At 41.6% G+C, this 18,899-nt stretch overlaps 1 protein-coding gene across 2 annotated transcripts in view; it reads right to left on the minus strand.

The window, feature by feature from the left end:
• Positions 1-18,899, minus strand: part of LOC124875216 (myosin phosphatase Rho interacting protein) — a 47,785-nt gene that overhangs the window by 7,883 nt on the left and 21,003 nt on the right. The window contains exons 8-16 of one of the 2 annotated variants that reach the window (XM_047377219.1): positions 15,628-15,754; positions 14,705-14,809; positions 9,867-9,923; positions 9,589-9,657; positions 9,416-9,505; positions 9,100-9,209; positions 7,355-7,904; positions 6,095-6,232; positions 3,376-3,435 (exon numbers count right to left, since the gene is read on the minus strand). In XM_047377219.1, the coding sequence (XP_047233175.1) occupies positions 3,376-3,435; positions 6,095-6,232; positions 7,355-7,904; positions 9,100-9,209; positions 9,416-9,505; positions 9,589-9,657; positions 9,867-9,923; positions 14,705-14,809; positions 15,628-15,754 (1,306 nt within the window). The remainder of the gene's footprint in view (positions 1-3,375; positions 3,436-6,094; positions 6,233-7,354; positions 7,905-9,099; positions 9,210-9,415; positions 9,506-9,588; positions 9,658-9,866; positions 9,924-14,704; positions 14,810-15,627; positions 15,755-18,899) is intronic. The other variant, XM_047377220.1, reaches the window with a different exon arrangement.

The raw sequence follows: 18,899 nt of genomic DNA on the forward strand, positions 1-18,899 counted from the left end.
ACAACAATTCAGCTTGTTTTTGACTTGGGTGTGACACCCCTCCCAGACTTTAGAGTCAAATGAAACGGAGCGTAAATTCTCACGTTGTATAGCAAAATAATCAAAGTTAACTTTCTAGCTGTTTCCAGGGTTCCATCAGAAAATGGTTTCTAAAACCTATCTCAGTTCGTTTTTTAAGAAGGGAATAAAACAGTCCTATAAGGATGTTGTACATGGCCGGCTATTTAGGCGCATGCTATGTTAACCTCTTCCATAAATTGCATAAATTGCACAGTAATTACGATAAACGAGCTGAAAACTATGTAAAAACAGCTCTGAATGCATCAGGGTTCCAAAAAAACCTAACAAGTTGACTGAGTTAAGATTAATTTGTCAAATACTTGAACCACCATCTCTGTCACTGAGCAAAAGCAGCACATTAAGGTAAATTGTTAGTATAGAAAAGCCGAGAGAACGAGGAACTGAACACAATTAATTTCTTACACTCAATATTCATCTAAAAATACCTTTTTAAAACTACTCACATCATTCTGAGTTTACACCATGTTTAACCGTTTAAAATAGGAACTTTAGACATGAATGTTAAAATTCATGACAAAAGATAAATGGGGACTGCTGGTAGCTCTACAACTAAAGCTGAAGGAATAGTCACATAACCCTACAGGGGTTAATTTTCATGCAACACAAAGGAAACGTGGTTTACGGCACAAAGAGCCAAAGAACAGTGATCAGGGTTAGGAAGGGGAGTTAGGTTGGGGAAACAAATGGGATCTGGGAATGTCACAAAGGAAAACAAGGCATCACAGACGAGAGGACGGCAAGGACAAGGGGCGCTTCCACCTTAAGGTTTTCCAGGTCTCTCTCGTATTTCAGCCGCAGAGAGTTTGTGTCACCCTGCTCATCCCGTCGCCTCATCTCTTCGGCCATCGCTGAAACTTGGCTCACCAGCTCCTGAACGCGTTCCCGCAGGGCTAATGTTTGGGCCGAGGCATCCTGTGGTGGTGCATGCTCATCCGTTTCGTTCTTCTCTTGATCTGACGGACTCATCACGCTTCTCAACTCTTGCATTTCCCGTTCGAATCCCTTGAGGAGTTTCCTCTTCTCATCCTCATGATTGTTTTTCAGGTTCTCCATGCAGTTCGTCAGTGACTCTCTCTCTTTAATATTTTCTTCTGAATGAAGGCGGATTGTTTCATTGGCTTTTTCAACTTCCTGCCTTAATTTTTCCAGTTCCTTCTCATAGTTGTTTTTGACATCTTGTAACTCCTTCCTTTGCCTTGCTACCCAGTCCTCAAGTTCAATTGTTTTATCCACAGAATCTATGGGCTCTCCTTCAACCTGGATCCAAGTCTGTGTTGTGGTCGAAGGTTTCAGAGAGGCCAGGGCAAGATGATTCTGAAGATCTTCCAGTTTGGACTGGAGATCACTAGCAGTTTCTTTCAATTTAGGGCAATTTGGACAACTCAGGCTTCCCATCTGCACTACGGTCTGATTTTGCTTCAACTCTCTTTCGTGTTGGACTTTCAGCCTAACAAACACATATGACAGACATGCTTCTTTGAGGGAATCCAGAAGATATCTGGAAAACCCTTTCTGTTCCTGCCCAACACCAAAGCCTGTTACAGCCAAAGAGAGAAGTTTGACATCTCTGTTCAGTTTCAGACTAGAAGCAATCTGCTTCAAATCATGGGACCTTCTCTCCAAAGTTTTTACTAACTGTCTTAGAATCATAGCGTATGTTTCATTATCAAGCCAATTGTACATTTTTGTAAAATCCATTGGTATTTCACACTCTGCTTCTCCTTGGGAACAAACCGTCTTCCCCAGCAGCTCCAAGCTCTTCTGTGCTTTTATCTGCTGGAGCAACTCCGACTCACTGATCTGTTTGTGTTCTTCAGGTTTTAACTCGGTACTGCTAAACACCTGGCTCCAGAACTCCCACTCCAGCACTGACCTCATCTCATTTCCACTAACGCAAAGAGGTTCTTCCTTACAAGAACCAAATAAAGTGCTTCTTAAAAGACCAAGCATCGTCTCTACATCAGAATCTACCTTTGCTAACATCTCTACAACTTTATCGAATGCCTCAGACCTCATCTCCAACTCCGCTATCACTTGCTTGAAAAGTCCTTCATCATCAACCTGCTCATCTCCTACATTTTCATTCTCACCAACATTCTGTCCATCTCTACACTTCATTTCTAACCTCTCACGCAACATCCTCGCTTCATTTTCTGTTTCTGCTAGCTTCTCCCTGCTAACTTGCTCAATTTCCTGATTTAGTGCAACCAGTTCTCTATTTCGGGCTTCCAGCTCCATGCAGCGCTGCTCTGTATTCCGAAGGCTTGCCTCGGTCTCAAGCACCTTTTCTTGAGAAGCTGCAAGTAGCTGTCTGAGATGTTCCTCCTCTGGATGTAATTCCTCATCCTCGTAGTCTGCCTGGAAGCCCAGACCTCTTAGTGTGGCCTCTTTCAGCTGGAGCTTCTTCTCTGTGTCTTTAAGAGTGTTGCCTAGTTCCTCTAAGGTAACTAATGCTTCATGAAGCCTCAAGGACTTTTCATTGAGCTCTCTCTCATAATACTCCCGGTCTATAGCATTAGCTTGATTTTCAGCCAGTTCAGCCTTCAGTCTTTTCATTTCCTCCATGACCAGATGATGCTTCTTCCCACCCTGCTGGCTGACGAGTTCAGCTTTTAGTCGGTCTATTTCTCTGTCGGCTTCTGTCAGCTGGTTTACTATCTCCTGACAACGTTGTTTTAATGCACTGTTTTCGCCTGTTAGAAGTTCAACCCTCTGGGAGAGCAAACCAGTCGTCATGTCACTCGTCTCTGAATGGTTTTCTACTTTGGACACAGAACTGTAGGGGCTTTTTAGATTTTCTAAACTTTGCTTCTGAACTTTTCCCACCATATCCTCCATGGTTAGAAGACGGGCTTCATATTCTCGTATGCACTCTCCGGCCCGGGCCAAACTCTTCTTTAAAGTTTCATTTTCAATCTCCTGCTGGCCCTTCCAAGTCTCCAGGAGCTTCTGAAGTTCATGTTTTCCTGCAGTACATTGAGCGAAGTTATGGAGTTTCAACACTCTTCCAAGCTCCTTCAGAGTCAGAGGTTCGTCGGTTAGGAGATCTTCGAGTTCCTGAATCATATTTGCACTGTCCTCGAGCAAGAAGCTAACTCGTTTTTGGACAAGTTCAGTGGGAGCGCCTTCCGACATGGGTGTTGTTTGGTCAGAAAATGTAGGCTCCTTGACGGAAGAGTGAGAAAGCGAAAGGCCAAGCTGTGCTTGCATGTTGCGCTTTTTCAGCTCTTGCAGCTTCAGGAGCTCTTTCGTCTCCTGGTACTTCTTTGTTAAGCTCTGTGCTTGGGAACTAACCGGTTCGGGCCTCTTCGTCTGAGGCGTCACATCAGCCTCCAGACCCAAAGGGTGCTCCAGCTTGGAAAAGGGACCAGACAGTTGGTTAACACACAGCAGGGGAGACAAAAAGCTTGCTAATAATTCTCAGCGTTACATCTACCAATCATTTTGCTGTCATTTTTAAATCAGAAAGTTATATTTTTATTTCCACATATCCCTAATAAAACAAATAAATAGAAATTCAATTCTTATTCATAGTTATTGTACAAAGAAAATGCAAAAGGAAAGAAATTAAATGTCTGAGGTTAGTCAATCACAACAAAGCATGCATGGTAAATTGTTATTTGTTACTTCATGTTGTAAGTAATGTAGTATTAGTTCCAGCTAGAAGGTATACTCAAGAACAGAAGGCATACAAGGTACTTTTAAGGTGCATTTCTTACACCGGTGACAGCAACTCGGATCATCCGACAAAAATCTAATTCTACTGTACTCTGCATATACTATACAATTAGTTCACAAACACAAAAATAACATAAAAATAGCAGTGGTTCTTCAGCCTTAAATATCCTAAAATAATCTAAAACAGTCATTGATTCTGCCATCCAAACATCAGCAAACAGAGATCCACCACCACACATGGACATCAATGTATACCGTAGTTCTTCAGAAAAAAGGTTAACAACAAAAGGATGATATATGCAGAAATTAATGGAAGATATGAATCTGACTTCCATGCCAAAAATTAGAATACAAATGTTATTTTCAGTCTGAATCAACATTTTAATGATTACAAAGGATATTTCACTCTAATTTGACTTGAAGAGAACATTTACTATTTTAGATCACATAAGAAAGGTCTCATAAGAACACATCATATTAAACAACATCTATCGGAAATGATGATAGATGATAAAAACTGTGAAAGGAGGTCAAAATTATCATTTTTGATGGCATTAAAAATGTGCTTTGAATAAATGTTGAAGTCTATGTGTCCGTTGATGTGGAGTCACTTTATCAGGACAAATTTGGAAAAAGGTCAGGAAAAGACATAAAAAGGGAAGAGGGCTTTTATACTTGAAACAAACGACAACATAGTTTCCTAGTATTCATCTTGTCACTTTCTTTTTTTAAACGAGATGCACTGAGGCTCAGTTCACACTGCAGGTCTTTGCGTGTTAAATGCGAGGACCATCAGACTTCAGTCTGAACGATTTGCAACCCCAAAGCGACCTCCATGCGTAGAAGGAGAATGTAGACGTCACAAAGCAGCGCACTGTTTACAGAAGTAATAATGGATTTCGCCATCTCTGTGTTATTATCAAGCTGACAATATTACGACCTCCTAAGACAACAAAAAGAGAGCTCAACTGCTGTAGAGACGTCTATCTGGATGCAGAGTCGGAGCCAGGACAAAGACCTGAAAGTTGGATCAAATGTGACATGACCGTTCAGACTGCGTACGCTCTGAAAACTATCGGATACATTTAGTGCCACACATGAAAGTGGCACGATTCGGATGTTTTTGGAGGTGAAAAGATCGGAATGGGGCTGTTCTGAGTGCCATGAAAAAGTCGGATGTGGATTGCATTTGCCTGCAGTGTGAACGTAGCCCTGAGGCTAATGACTGGAATTTGCTGATTTTCCACTTGGTTGCACCATACCTTTCTGCTTATAGGTTCCACTAATCACAACACTCTTTAGTAGGGAAGTTCACGCTGAGGGAAAAAGCTTCATAGCTACCTATTTTCAGTATCAGTGGTGTGTTTATAAATGAAATCAAAGGAAACACAGTGAGAAGCTATTTAAAAGGAAACTGCTTTCTACAAAGTCATGTGAGCTTCTCACTGAGGCTGCTGCTACAGATAACTCAACTTTGGCAGGTGCAGGACCTTTTGCTCCTTCAACATTTCCTGCTTTGCCAGTTTGGGTTTTCTACCCGTACGAAACGGAGTTGTCTGCTACAAGATGTTAATTTGTCGCCGCCGTGGGCACGTCTTATCGAATTGGCAGAGGAGTGAGTCGACCAGGAGCCCAATTTATTCTTTTACAACTTCACACATCTGTGATGGAAAATGCTGGATAGTGACAGTTTTTTTGAAAATCTTAAAAAGTTGAAGGTTTAAGTTCTCCAGAAAAAAAACAAGAAGACTGCTGTTTTAGTAACGATATCAGCGACAATTGTGCTAATTTTCAATAGAAAAAGCTACACTCTTTTTAAGAAGGAAATGTGTTGGTAACTTTGACCTCTATAAGCAAGGATTACAGATATTAACTAGTGGTGTTCACCAGCAGCACAGCCATGTGTATGAACTCTAAATCCATAGAAACTTGTGAAAGCATTAAACTTTCATCCCTGTGCTTCACATTAGAGTGAAATAATCCTCTGCGAGTCACATTACTAACTAGCACACTAGTCTTTTGGTCCATATTCAATGCATTTCTGAAATGAATGAATTAAACACAGAACAAAGAGAATGTAGAGAGAAGACAATTAACTAGTAGAAAGCCGGTGTAGTAACAGGGTTTTACTGTTTGATGCATGCAATGAACTCATGCAAGGCCTCATACCCAGGGAAACTGGAGTTTAATTGTCAGTTTGTTTTGTTTTATTACATTAACATAACATGCAAAGAACGTTACAATATGAAGTGGAAGTTGCTGCCCAGCACATCTTGAACTCTTGAACCTTCCACTACAGCAGAGCTAACTCGATGCAATAAGGCTGCCAACTCACCGGGGAGATGTAACCGGAGCGGATATCCTGCTCTCGCTCCAGAGCAATCCTCAGCTGGAGCTCCAGCTCCTGCTTGTGCTTGTTTGAGTCAAGTAGCTGCTGGTGACAGCTCTCCAACTGGGCCTTCAGGTCCTCTATCTGCAGCAGCAGGGGGAAAAAAAAGTTGCACTGGGTATTTAGTTTTTTAACAGGCTTAGCTAGGCATCAGTTAAACAAACTCAGCTCTCCTTTTGTTGTGGAAATTACACAATGACCTAATAGGACTGGGTGGTATACCAACTTTAATCTATTTTAAAACCTGCTATAAAACTACACAATGAAGAGCCCCACCCAGACTTTCCTCTGTTTTTGTCATAACTAAGCTGAGCTTCAAACTTGTTTACAGCTTCTTCTCATTGCCAACCTTACTGCTTTGTCCGAAGCAGGCTGAAGTCTTATAATGTGACTGCATGTTAGACAAAGCTGTGCTCAGGAATCTCATTGAAACAGTCAAATCCAAAAGCTTGCCAGCTTTGTCATCTTATGTCTACCCTGTAGTACCTCTGTGTGACCTGTACTACGTTTGAACTCATTTTACATAAACAAAGTTGAAAATTTGTTTTTTAACCCCATTTGTGTGTGACTGCCCAATGTTGATGCTCCAGTAACCCAAAAATCAAACTGAGGGAGAGTGCTGATGGTGTGGCATTTATTTGGATTCAGTTGCCCTGTGCAAATAATTTGAAGAACACCACTTTGCTGCAATTATAGCTGCCTCTACCAACTTTACACACATTGCTTAGAGACAGACATTTTCTAACATTCACTTTGGAAAAATAACGTCTATGTCTTGGTAGGTTTGGACATTTCAGCTCTGTGAGATGTTCAAAGCTCAGGATGCGGTCTGAAAACCTAAGCCTACTTTATACATCTACCCAACTTTATCCCTGACCTCTCTGCTGACATTTTCCTTCACAGAACAGCTGGGTTGGTAAAGAAACAAAACAACACAACGATTTCCTCTATTTGCCAATAAGTTGACTTCTGAGGGCGTTTGGTAGCAGTAAAGCTTTTTTTAGCGGTATCAGATTAAAGTTCGCTAAGTACAAATGCATGCCACACTTTTAAGATTTTTCGTTCGTAAACACGTTTGAAAACCACAAATCCTCTCCCTTCAGAATTGGGGTGATGGTGGCGACAGGGTCGACTGTTCTTTCTGCAGCAGAAGCGATGCACCCATGACAACAAAACTAATCCACTAAATGGACCAGGTAAACGTACCCCTTGCTTGTAACTCTCCAGCAGCAGCTCCAGCTCTGTGGTCTCCCTGGTGGGCAGAGGGACCCTCCTCTCCTCTCGAATGGGCGTCTTCTCCACCTGTCGCCAGTGTTCTTCGATCACCTCCTCCACCATCTGATGCTGCTCCAAAGATGTGGGACTGACAGAGTCTGTATGTACAACTCCATCAACACCCTCACAGTCTATCCTCCCTCCATCTGTAACAGACGTGTGCCCAGAGCTGGTAGCACACTCGTATCTCTTCCGTCTCTCCTCTCTCCTCTGACTGCGATCGAGGTCACCCTTATCTGCCTGGAGGCTCTCGGCCTCCTGCGCTCGCTGCTGAGCCAGAGCCTGCGCAATGGGCCTGAACTCTGCCCAGTCGAAAGTCTTCGAGCGGCCTTCTCGTCTTCGTTCTCGTGCTCTGCTTTTTATGACACTAGGAGCAGATTCTCTCTCCACTGAAGAAGCCTCACAGGAGGGCGAGTCCTGAGCTACATCTGGTCTAACAAGACCATCCAAAGCAGAGAAGGAGCCATGATCTTCTGTTGAGCTGAAAAGCAGGAAAACAGAATGTTGATGAACACCACAGCACTGAAGACTAACTAACTAACTAACTAACTAACTAACTACTATTAAAATTTCAGATTTTAATTAGAGCTCCACTGAAAAATCTGAAAGCTTTCCAGCTCTTTTCTCAAAAGCTGGAAAACTCAAAGGCGCCATCTGATAAGCTAGTTTGTCTTTTAATCTGGCTAGACAGACTTAAGGAAAACACAAAGCTACAACATTAACTAAAAAAAGGTGAAATGCTTTGAAATATCCCCCCGTCATGACTTCCTGTTGCCTGCTACATAGTGGTCCATCTACAACTGGACACTAAGTGTGTCCAGTTTGCCTTTCTCAACAGAGATCTGAGTTCTTTGGCAGATTCCATGTTTTTCTAAAACTTTGACGTGCCAATCCTGATTTTAGCTGATTGCAATTTCTCTGCTATGTTTGATTTGTCTTGTAAGTCTGGGAATGATCCCAGATCCTCGTTGTGGTTCAGAGTCAACCAACCATTCAGATTAGCTAATCGTTGTGGTGCTAGCTGCTATTAGCAATACACATTGTCCATTTTCTGCGTTGAAATATTCAAACATGCTGAGAAATAAAACCTTGTGCAGTATATTGTGTGTGCGGCGCTTTATTAATGTAATACAAACTGCCAAATGCGGATAAAGTGTTTTCATCTGAAACATTTTATAGATGCGTCAGACATATTCAATACAGAACTTGAGCTGCTCGACGACTTTCAATTTTCCAAGTTGAAATTCCAACTTCAGGGCATCATAATTAGGAGTTCAAAATAACTTTTCTTATATTAGGAGTGGAGACAACATATGACAGTATGAAAGAGCGATCTTAACATTTGGGTAGTTGTTCGCTACTATAAACAGCAGTCTGCATGTCTTTTAAGAAAGAAGACCCATACAATAACATTTTCAAACGGCTGACAACATTACCAAATGCACCGTATTGCATTACAGAGGTCAAAAGGATAAAACATCATTTTACTGTAGCATGTTCAGTTTTCCTGTTTTCTGTTGAACTCTCACTCGATGTTTAAAAGCAGCCCCTTTAGTCGTACCTTACGAATGAACACCTGACACGACCCCCCCCCCCCCCCCCCTCACCCCCACAAAACCCCAAACAGGACATTACTCAGAAATATACCAAACTGGTTTGACCTAACTTGTACTGACCTGGCCACATCCGGGGCAGTGGAAGGTCTCACGTTCTTCATGACTGCCTGGATCCAGTTCCTGCGTATGCCTGCCGTCATGGCTGACAGAGTGTGAACTCCTTCCTGGGTCTGCACACGGATAACCAAGGAATGGGTAGAAATTCAGAAACGTTTAGGAAATGTGTTAAACAAATCTGTTTCATTCAGTGTAGTAGTCAATAATAGAAAATGAGCAGCATTCAGCAATGAAAACCCCATATCGCAGGACTGGAGAGTGCAGCTTATTGAGGATTTTACCACACTTTCTCTTGAAGAAAATGAGCAAAGCATCTTACATGAATTTGAAAACCGTAGTTGCGTTGAGCCTGGTATTCGGTTACATTGTAGCAGGTGGACAGGTCAATTTCACCGTCTAAGTCAGAGGCCTGATGGCAGAAAAATAAGATTAACAGAGCAACATCACAAAAAGAACCAGAAAGAAGTGACAGCATGAATCAAATGAGCTCACCTCTTCTGCAATTGAATCCTTATAGTATCTCAGGCTGTGATCCGTCAAAACAAACCAGTATTTCTTCCACTAAAAAGCAAAACACAGACATTCTGCCACATGAAGTCCAAAAACAGAAGTGATTTGAAACAATAAACATATGAATCCATTATAGTCCACCAAAAACCCCTGCCGTCATAAAGGCTGCTCTACATGGCAGCAGAAGTTTGTTTCTCTTCACATCACGTTCCTTTATTATTTCATTCAGCTGATAATCATCAGATGGTGACTTTCAGTACCTGGCCTTGCTCGTCCAGCTTCACCATCCAGCCTTTCTTGAAGTTAAGCAAGTCCGGCTAAACAAAGAAACAAGCAGCATGAGGAAAACTGATGAACAACAAGGAACATCGAAGCTGACCTCAGGTAACTTAAGGCCAGTGTTAAAGGAGCACTTTACTGCTACTTACCGTGAGCGCTAAAAAAGAAAACTTTCTAGGCAGATTAAACCATTCAAAACTCTTTCACATTTTGTCTTGGTACAACCATATATTTCTATATATTTTAGTGGGATTTCATGTCTCAGACCACCGCAAAGTAGTTCAGAATTGTGAGGTGGAACAAAAGTGATACATAATTTGTAATCAATTTTATGAACAAAACCATTAAAAGTGTGTTATATATTTTTATCCAGCCTCCTTTACTGTTATACACCTTTAAATACAATCCAGCGCAAAGAAATTCCTTTCAGAAAGCACCTAAATATAGAACTACACAATTAAGAGTATGAATAATATATGATATAATCCAGATGTTCTGTTAGAGAACATTAATGAATAAAGTGTATCATGAAGACCAAGGGACACAACAGACAGGTCAGAGAGAAAGATGTAAAGAAGTTTAAAGCAGAGTTAGATTATAGGACGATATCCTAATCATTGTACTGTTGCAACCCTACAAACATGTGGTGGGGCAAGGAAACCATTAATCAGACAAGCAGCCAAGAGGCCCATGGTCACTCTAGAGGAGCTACAGAGATCCAGGCAGGAGAACCTGGCTCATATGGAAATGTTCCAAAAAGAAAGAAGCCATTGTTGAAGGAATTTCAAAAGAAGTCATGTTTGCAGTATGAACAACCTTTCAGCCTTAATGTAAAATGTTGCAGAAAACACCTTGCCACCCAGAATGAAAAACATAGTGGTGGCAGAATCATCCTGTGGGGATACTTTCTTTAAGCAGGCATATTGAAGCTGATCAGTTTTATTAGGATGGGGAAATGGATGGAGCCAAATTCAGGGAAATCCCAGAAGAAAACCTGTTGGAGGCAGGGAAAAGCTGAGACACGGATGAAGGATAACCTTCCAGCCGGACAACAGCCCCGGATATACAGACAGAGCTACCATGGAAGGTCTTAGATCAAACCATGCATTCATTTCAGAAAGGCCCAGTAAAAGTCTAGACCTAAATCCTAATAAGACGACTTGCAAATTGTTATTCACAGATGTTCTCCATCCAACCTAACTGAGCGTTTGTGCTATTTTGTGTTGGTCTGTCACAAAAACATCGCAATAAAATATACAGATGTTTGTGATTGTAACATGACAAAAAGATTAAAGGGGTATGAACACTTTTGCAAATCACTATAAACGACACATAACACACCCCCAGTCAGTCAGCTGTGGGGAGAAGTTGACCCCATCAGTGGGAGAGCAGATTTAACGCCCACATTTTTGAAATGTCGCCCACTGAACAGGGAAAGCTTCTGCCCTGAGTGGGGCTTAGTGCTCAGCACTTGTGGTGAGCTGCGAGTCCAAACCGTGGAAACAACAACACATACATCCATTAAACTGGTGACCACAGGAAGCAGTGCCAAGTTGTGATATTCTCTTCTCTTACACTTCTATCTTCCCACAAACACAGGCAGTAGAGAATGAGTGCAATAGTTGCATGCATTTCTAAAACCTGCAAACATGGAGCATAATGAGTAGTATAACCTGGAGAGGAGAGGGAGCAGAGGGGGCTGCACTGCCCCCTGCAGTGTGGAGGTTTTGCCAAAAACAACCCCACCCTGGTACCACCACACCAAGGCCAGGGGAACATCAGAAATAACAGAAGTAAGTCATCAGCTTGTATCAATGCTACGCAATTTCCTAAACTGAATTGGATCCTAAGTTTTAAGAGATGTTCTATCCAAAACCAATATAGTTCGCTTGTGGGTGTATCATTTACCACCTGCGTGGTAACTTTCTGAGTAAAACATTGCAGAGGTTATTACCCACTGAGATATTTCTCAAGGTTTAATTCTCGCAAGCGTTGCCTAACTAATTCTGGCCTCTCGGCCCAAACAACAACAACCCAGCGACCTCTCTCCTCTGCCGAGGCCTTGGCACTGCCGCTGACCCCAGATCCTGCAGCTTACCAGAACAGGAGAGGCTTTGTCTTGGAGAGCACAGATGCAGAGGAACACACTGACCTTCAAAGAGTCCTGCTTGAAGTTCTTAATCAGAACAAATCTAAACCTCCTCCTTTATTAGTCACCAGGCATTAGTCAGAAAATAATTCTTCATGCTGCAAGAGTAGTCTGGCAACAAGTGATTTTAACGGTCAACAACAGCGCTTACCGAAATGTGCTGTTTTGATAAATTAAAAAAAGCACATTCATCACTATGAGAAACGAGCTCAAGAACAGGATATCATTCCCAGAGGGAAATCAAACCAGAACTAAACAGAGAAACCGGATGATCCAGTTATTTCATCTTTTATGCTGTTTCCATACTTAGGGTTAGTTAAAGGCAAACAAGACATCGCTTTCAGAATTTTTGTCCCCGATGCAAATCCAAGTCATTAAAGAACAGGCTTTTAGCTGAAACCAATCCCAACTAACACTTCATTTAAATTAGTGCCATGTATGGTTTAGCACAAAAACTTTATAACTTTAAAGTAAATGAACTGACATTCAATCAGTATTACATGGTTTATATTAGTATAGTAACAGTCTTTCACTTGACTAACATGTTTGTGACACTGCTCTCTTTCCTATCCGTTTTTCCTGACAATCGAGGTCAACCTCGATATGTTGATCCACCGCAGGTTATCTCAGTTAAAAAGCTACTATATTGTTACAGTACATACAGTACAGACCAAATGTTTGGACACACCTTCTCATTCAAAGGGTTTTCTTTATTTTCATGACAATGAATATTGTAGCTTCACACTGAAGGCATCAACACTATGAATTAACACATGTGGAATTATATACTGAACAAAAAAGTGTGAAACAACTGAAAATATGTCTTATATTCTAGGTTCTTCAAAGTAGCCACCTTTTGCTTTGATTACTGCTCCACACACTCTTGGCATTCTGTTGATGAGCTTCAAGAGGTAGTCACCTGAAATAGTTTTCCAACAGTCTTGAAGGAGTTCCCAGAGATGCTTAGCACTTGTTGGCCCTTTTGCCTTCACTCTGCAGTCCAGCTCACCCCAAACCATCTCGATTGGGTTCTGGAGGCCAGGTCATCTGGCGCAGCACCCCATCACTCTCCTTCTTGGTCAAATAGCCCTTACACAGCCTGGAGGTGTGTTTGGGGTCATTGTCCTGTTGAAAAATAAATGATGGTCCAACTAAACGCAAACCGGATGGAATAGCATGCCGCTGCAAGATGCTGTGGTAGCCATGCTGGTTCAGTATGCCTTCAATTTTGAATAAATCCCCAACAGTGTCACCAGCAAAGCACCCCCACACCATCACACCTCCTCCTCCATGCTTCACGGTGGGAACCAGGCATGTAGAGTCCATCAGTTCACCTCTTCTGCGCCGCACAAAGACACGGTGGTTGGAACCAAAGATCTCAAACTTGGACTCATCAGACCAAAGCACAAATTTCCACTGGTCTAATGTCCATTCCTTGTGTTCTTTAGCCCAAACAAGTCTCTTCTGCTTGTTGCCTGTCCTCAGCAGTGGTTTCCTAGCAGCTATTTCACCATGAAGGCCTGATTCACACAGTCTCCTCTTAACAGTTGTTCTAGAGATGTGTCTGCTGCTAGAACTCTGTGTGGCATTGACCTGTTCTCTAATCTGAGCTGCTGTTAACCTGCGATTTCTGAGGCTGGTGACTCAGATGAACTTATCGTCCGCAGCAGAGGTGACTCTTGGTCTTCCTTTCCTGGGTCGGTCCTCATGTGAGCCAGTTTCTTTGTAGCACTTGATGGTTTTTGCGACTGCACATGGGGACACTTTCAAAGTTTTCCCAATTGTTCGGACTGACTGACCTTCATTTCTTAAAGTAATGATGGCCACTCGTTTTTCTTTACTTAGCTTTTTTCTTGCCATAATACACATTCTAACAGTGTATTCAGTAGGACTATCAGCTGTGTACTGTATCCACCTCCTGCACAACACAACTGATGGTCCCAACCCCATTTATAAGGCTTGAAATCCCACTTATTAAACCTGACAGGGCACACCTGTGAAGTGAAAACCATTTCAGGTGACTACCTCTTGAAGCTCATCAACAGAATGCCAAGAGTGTGCGGAGCAGTAATCAAAGCAAAAGGTGGCTACTTTGAAGAACCTAGAATATAAGACATATTTTCAGTTGTTTCACACTTTTTTGTTCAGTATATAATTCCACATGTGTTAATTCATAGTTTTGATGCCTTCAGTGTGAATCTACAATATTCATAGTCATGAAAATAAAGAAAACTCTTTGAATGAGAAGGTGTGTCCAAACTTTTGGTCTGTACTGTATATACTATATACCACGTAATATTGATATATATAATAATTATTAATAATAATAATAAAACGAACATATTTTCCAAAACTATTTTCAGGGACTTTGACAATTATTTAAAAATGTTTTGATTGGGACCCCAGTTTGATGGTTGGGGTTAGATTGGGTCAACCCAAATAAACAACAAATGTCAGTATTCAATTGTGGTCTTGCCACATCAGACGATAAACAATAAACGAATGATTTGCAAATTGGTGATTTCCCCCAAGAGTTTTTGCCTTTAGTGAGTCAAATTGTTTATATTGTGGGAACGTTTAGATTAGGACCGTAATTCACACAGCTGCAAAGGACGCAATGGAGATTAATCAGACAGTTTTGGAAACTCCAGAGCAGAGTAGAACGCTCACCGTCATGACGGACTCTGTGGTCCTTCGATCCAAAGACTTGGCTCTCCTCAGAGGGGGTAGGGTGGAGGGAAAGTCCAGACCCTCGTAATTGTCCTGCCTCTGCTCCTAAACAGCAGGAAGGTAAAAGAGTTGGTTTTACAGCACTGCAATTCAACAATCTGCAAAACTAAACGTTTAAATGGTTATGACATTAGTGGCGAGTACACACTCATATGTGCCCCAAATGTTTTTTTATTTATAATCAGTTTATAAAGTGAACTGAATCAACCCTTATGTGAAAGGATAGAACAGGAAGGCCCAGGCTCCACCAGGTGAGCTAAACAACTGCCTCCTGAATGTGTTAGTCACTTGTGTCCACATCATGATCAATCTCCTGAGAGGCTGCGACTACTCTGACAGCCACGTAGAAACCAGAACCAAACTCCCTGGTAAAAGGTGGGAGGAAAAAATTTACTCAGCTCTCCAAATCCCTGTGAGAACTCAAGAGTTTTATTTGTGTACATTACTCAGCACACCAACAGTCCAAACAGCTTTTTCTGGGTTTGTTTGTGCCATTTTTATTGGTGCATGATGAACAGTGATATAGAGCCAGGACAATCAGCATTACTGTGATGGATCTCAGCGATACTTAAGTCAGCTTTCTAAGTCAGCGCAGTGGTCCAGGATGGGAAAGGGAAGAGTATTCACAAGGAGAATCTCAGCAAAAAATGGAAGATTGAAATAAATACAGCACTCACTGCTGACCTTTGACCTGAAAACAAAACAAAGAGAGCCGGAAAAAGAAAAGATGGAAAGAATAAGGAAAAAGACAGGTGAGAAGAAGCATCAGGAAAGCATGACTTCCTTCTGCCATGTGATGACGCTCAGGATGTGAGTTTAACCTCCTAGCTTGTACTGTAAACTCCTGGTGGATCTACTGTTACCTCTCTGCAGAGGCGTCTGTGCTCACTGCGGCCCTGTCTGGCTCCACGTCTCTCCGTCTCCTCCACCTCCATTTTCTCAGGATTCTCCAGCTCCAAGGCCTCCAACTTCTCAATAACACCGGAGCGACTAAAAAACACACACAAACCCTTCAGTTAAACATTAGACCAACTACTGGAGCTGTATTTAGAGCAGCTTGTTGGATCAGTTCTTCAGCAGAGCTTTGGTGTTCATACAGCTGCACATCTAAAAATGTTGCAGAACAGCAGAATTTGTCCACGTTGCAGCAAGGGAAAAGTATAATAGCCTCAACTTTGTTGTATTTCTTAAACCAAGGAAAGTGACCCCTGTCTGTACATAAAAAAACTGAAAGAACAAGGTATCTTCTAAGTACATGGTATATTCTTCTGTCCATTGGGGTAAAAGTAGGTGTGGCAAACAGTGACCACTCAAGTTACACGTGCTTGTGCTGGATCCCACCTATTTTTCTCTTTAAAGAAAACATTAGACCAACTACTGGAGCTGTATTTAGAGCAGCTTGTTGGATCAGTTCTTCAGCAGAGCTTTGGTGTTCATACAGCTGCACATCACTTGAAATGTAAGACGTGACACTAAAAAAAGCAAAAGAAAATACAGATTCAATTCAGTGGTTTCATTTCTTTGGCATTGCTCACTGATGATAAAAGTAAATGTATTAACTCCATTTCTAAAGGTCCATAAAGTTTATCAAACAGACCCCGAACAAGCAGTTAACCTTCCTTTTTCTGATCCAATGTTTTGAAGGTTATACTATTTAAAGTGTCATGCATTAAAATACTGTTTTCCAAATGTTGGCCACTTGGATGGATTTCCTCTATCCACCACTGATAAGGATCATACCGAGCCCTAACAGTCAGGGATAATTGTTTTAATGAGAAAAAAAGGAGGTTTATCATAATCAATATCAACAACAGTATTGCAAAGCCAAGTTTTCCTAATAATATGCAGCCCTGGTTTAAAAACAGTCTGTCTGTAAAAAGATGCTTTATGACAATGCGGCCAATTCCCCGAACCAACCTGGCTCTATGTAAAAATATAATTGCACCCGTTGTTAAATCATGAACTAACCAGGGAATAATTGGGTAATCAATTTCAGTAGTCACACACAGGCCTGATCAGTACCTGACCCAGTAGAATCAAGTTATCATTCAAAGCAACACATCGTGCCTGATGCTAATAAAAATCAACAATGATTGAGAAACAGTCACCGGCATGTACCAGTCTGGAAAGGCTTACAAAGCCATTTCTACAGCTTGGGGTCTCTAGGAAACCGCAGTGAGAACCGTATTTAACAACTGGAGAAAAATATGGAACAGCTTTGAACCTTCTCAGGACTGGCCGGACAAACAGAATAACTCCAAGACCTCACTGACGAAACGTCCAGGAGGTCACAAGAGAACCCAGAACAGCATTTAAAGCGCTGCAGGTCTCAGCTGCCTCAGCTAGGGTCACTGTCCTACAAAGCTGTCAAATGACAGGTCAAAACTAGTATGTTTGTGGGGATCGGTCCAGATTACTCTGAAAAAAAAAAAAGCAAACAGTAGCTTCAATACGTCTATACAAACACTGTTCACCTCCAGTTAGAGGAGAAAACAAATGCTGCACTGATTGTAATTTTGTGGGCTGGAGTTTTAGCACCAGTTGCTTAGTGCCTTGGCTGAGGTAGTGAAGTAAACAAAACAAACCAGTGTGAGCTGTACCACAACATATTCTGTAGTGGCTGAGGTCCATTTGTTAGTAATTACTAATCAGTGCCACATATTTCTCCAGACATAGAACCTTTGCTAAAACTGACACAGTGATTGTCAAAATAAGACCAAAGACAGAAGAAGAACTTAGTCTCTGGCCCCAGCTTTCCAAATAAACACAGGACTTCCTAATTACTGACATGATTCAAAAGATCCAGCAGTGGAAATTGACAATGGCTCTTGGCCTTTAAATGCATGTGGTTAGATTTTAAAGAAAAGGTCAATTTCCTGCAGTAGGAAAGCAGTTGTTAAAATACACAAAGGCTCATTTTCAAGTCACTTCTGTCTTACTGTTAACAGCTTTTACTAACTGTGATCAAGCTGAGCTAAGTAAACGTTAAGAGCTAAATACTATAACTAATTCCCGCTAGGAGTCGTCATCGGCCATGGTGGAAATCAAGCAGCAGATCCCCCTGAACCAGGCCTTTGATGAAGACCGCAGTTCTGATCTGTCTCACAGGAAAAATCAGTGCCGGACCACAGATCCAAGAACAGCCTACTCTCACATCTGCAATCATCCTCAATCCATGACACAATACACTTAATGTTCGGACACGCGCCCCCACAGGCCTTTTGTTCAGTGACAGCGATCCACATTTCAGAGAGGAAGGGGGTTAAAACCAGTGGGGAATACAGTATAAATCTAGCCCACAAGTTGTCCTTATTTGGGGACTCGTAGGCTAAAGCTGCTGTCCTTAAATGGGAATAAATGAGAGGGGAACAGAGTGAAGCCAAATCCCCACCAACTAACTTCCTTTTGTTTTTGAAACATCGACTGCATGAAAGGAAAAAGAAAATCTCAACAACATTAAAGTCGTTATTTACTTTCTAGAAGCTTCTTACACTTTTTCATTTTAAACACCACTGATACTGAAAATAGCCAACAAAATATTCATCCCTCAGTAACAGCTTCTACGCTGTAGAGTTTTGTTGTAAATGCAAACTTGTAGCATTTGCTATGGTGCATTTAGGACTTAGTTTCCAAACCGACCGGACCAACCTGGAACATCCTTAGCTATAATTTTGTCTATACTATTTAGATATTGTTCATTTGATTTTGCTCCACAGATTAAAACCCAAATATAGAAACATGCTGACCTTCAGAACAGTTTTGGGTGGTTATCCTTTAGTTTCCACACCATAACTCTTCATGTTTTTCAGACTAAAAATGTTGCAGAACAGCAGAATTTGTCCACGTTGCAGCAAGGGAAAAGTATAATAGCCTCAACTTTGTTGTATTTCTTAAACCAAGGAAAGTGACCCCTGTCTGTACATAAAAAAACTGAAAGAACAAGGTATCTTCTAAGTACATGGTATATTCTTCTGTCCATTGGGGTAAAAGTAGGTGTGGCAAACAGTGACCACTCAAGTTACACGTGCTTGTGCTGGATCCCACATATTTTTCTCTTTAACCAGGAACAAGCGAGGGGAGCTAAATGGCATAGGAAACTGGCCGTGAGAGGAAAGAGACTCGCTTCCTGTCACTT

This window comes from Girardinichthys multiradiatus, chromosome 10, assembly GCF_021462225.1.
Source record: "Girardinichthys multiradiatus isolate DD_20200921_A chromosome 10, DD_fGirMul_XY1, whole genome shotgun sequence".
NCBI classification, from domain to species: Eukaryota; Metazoa; Chordata; class Actinopteri; order Cyprinodontiformes; family Goodeidae; genus Girardinichthys; species Girardinichthys multiradiatus.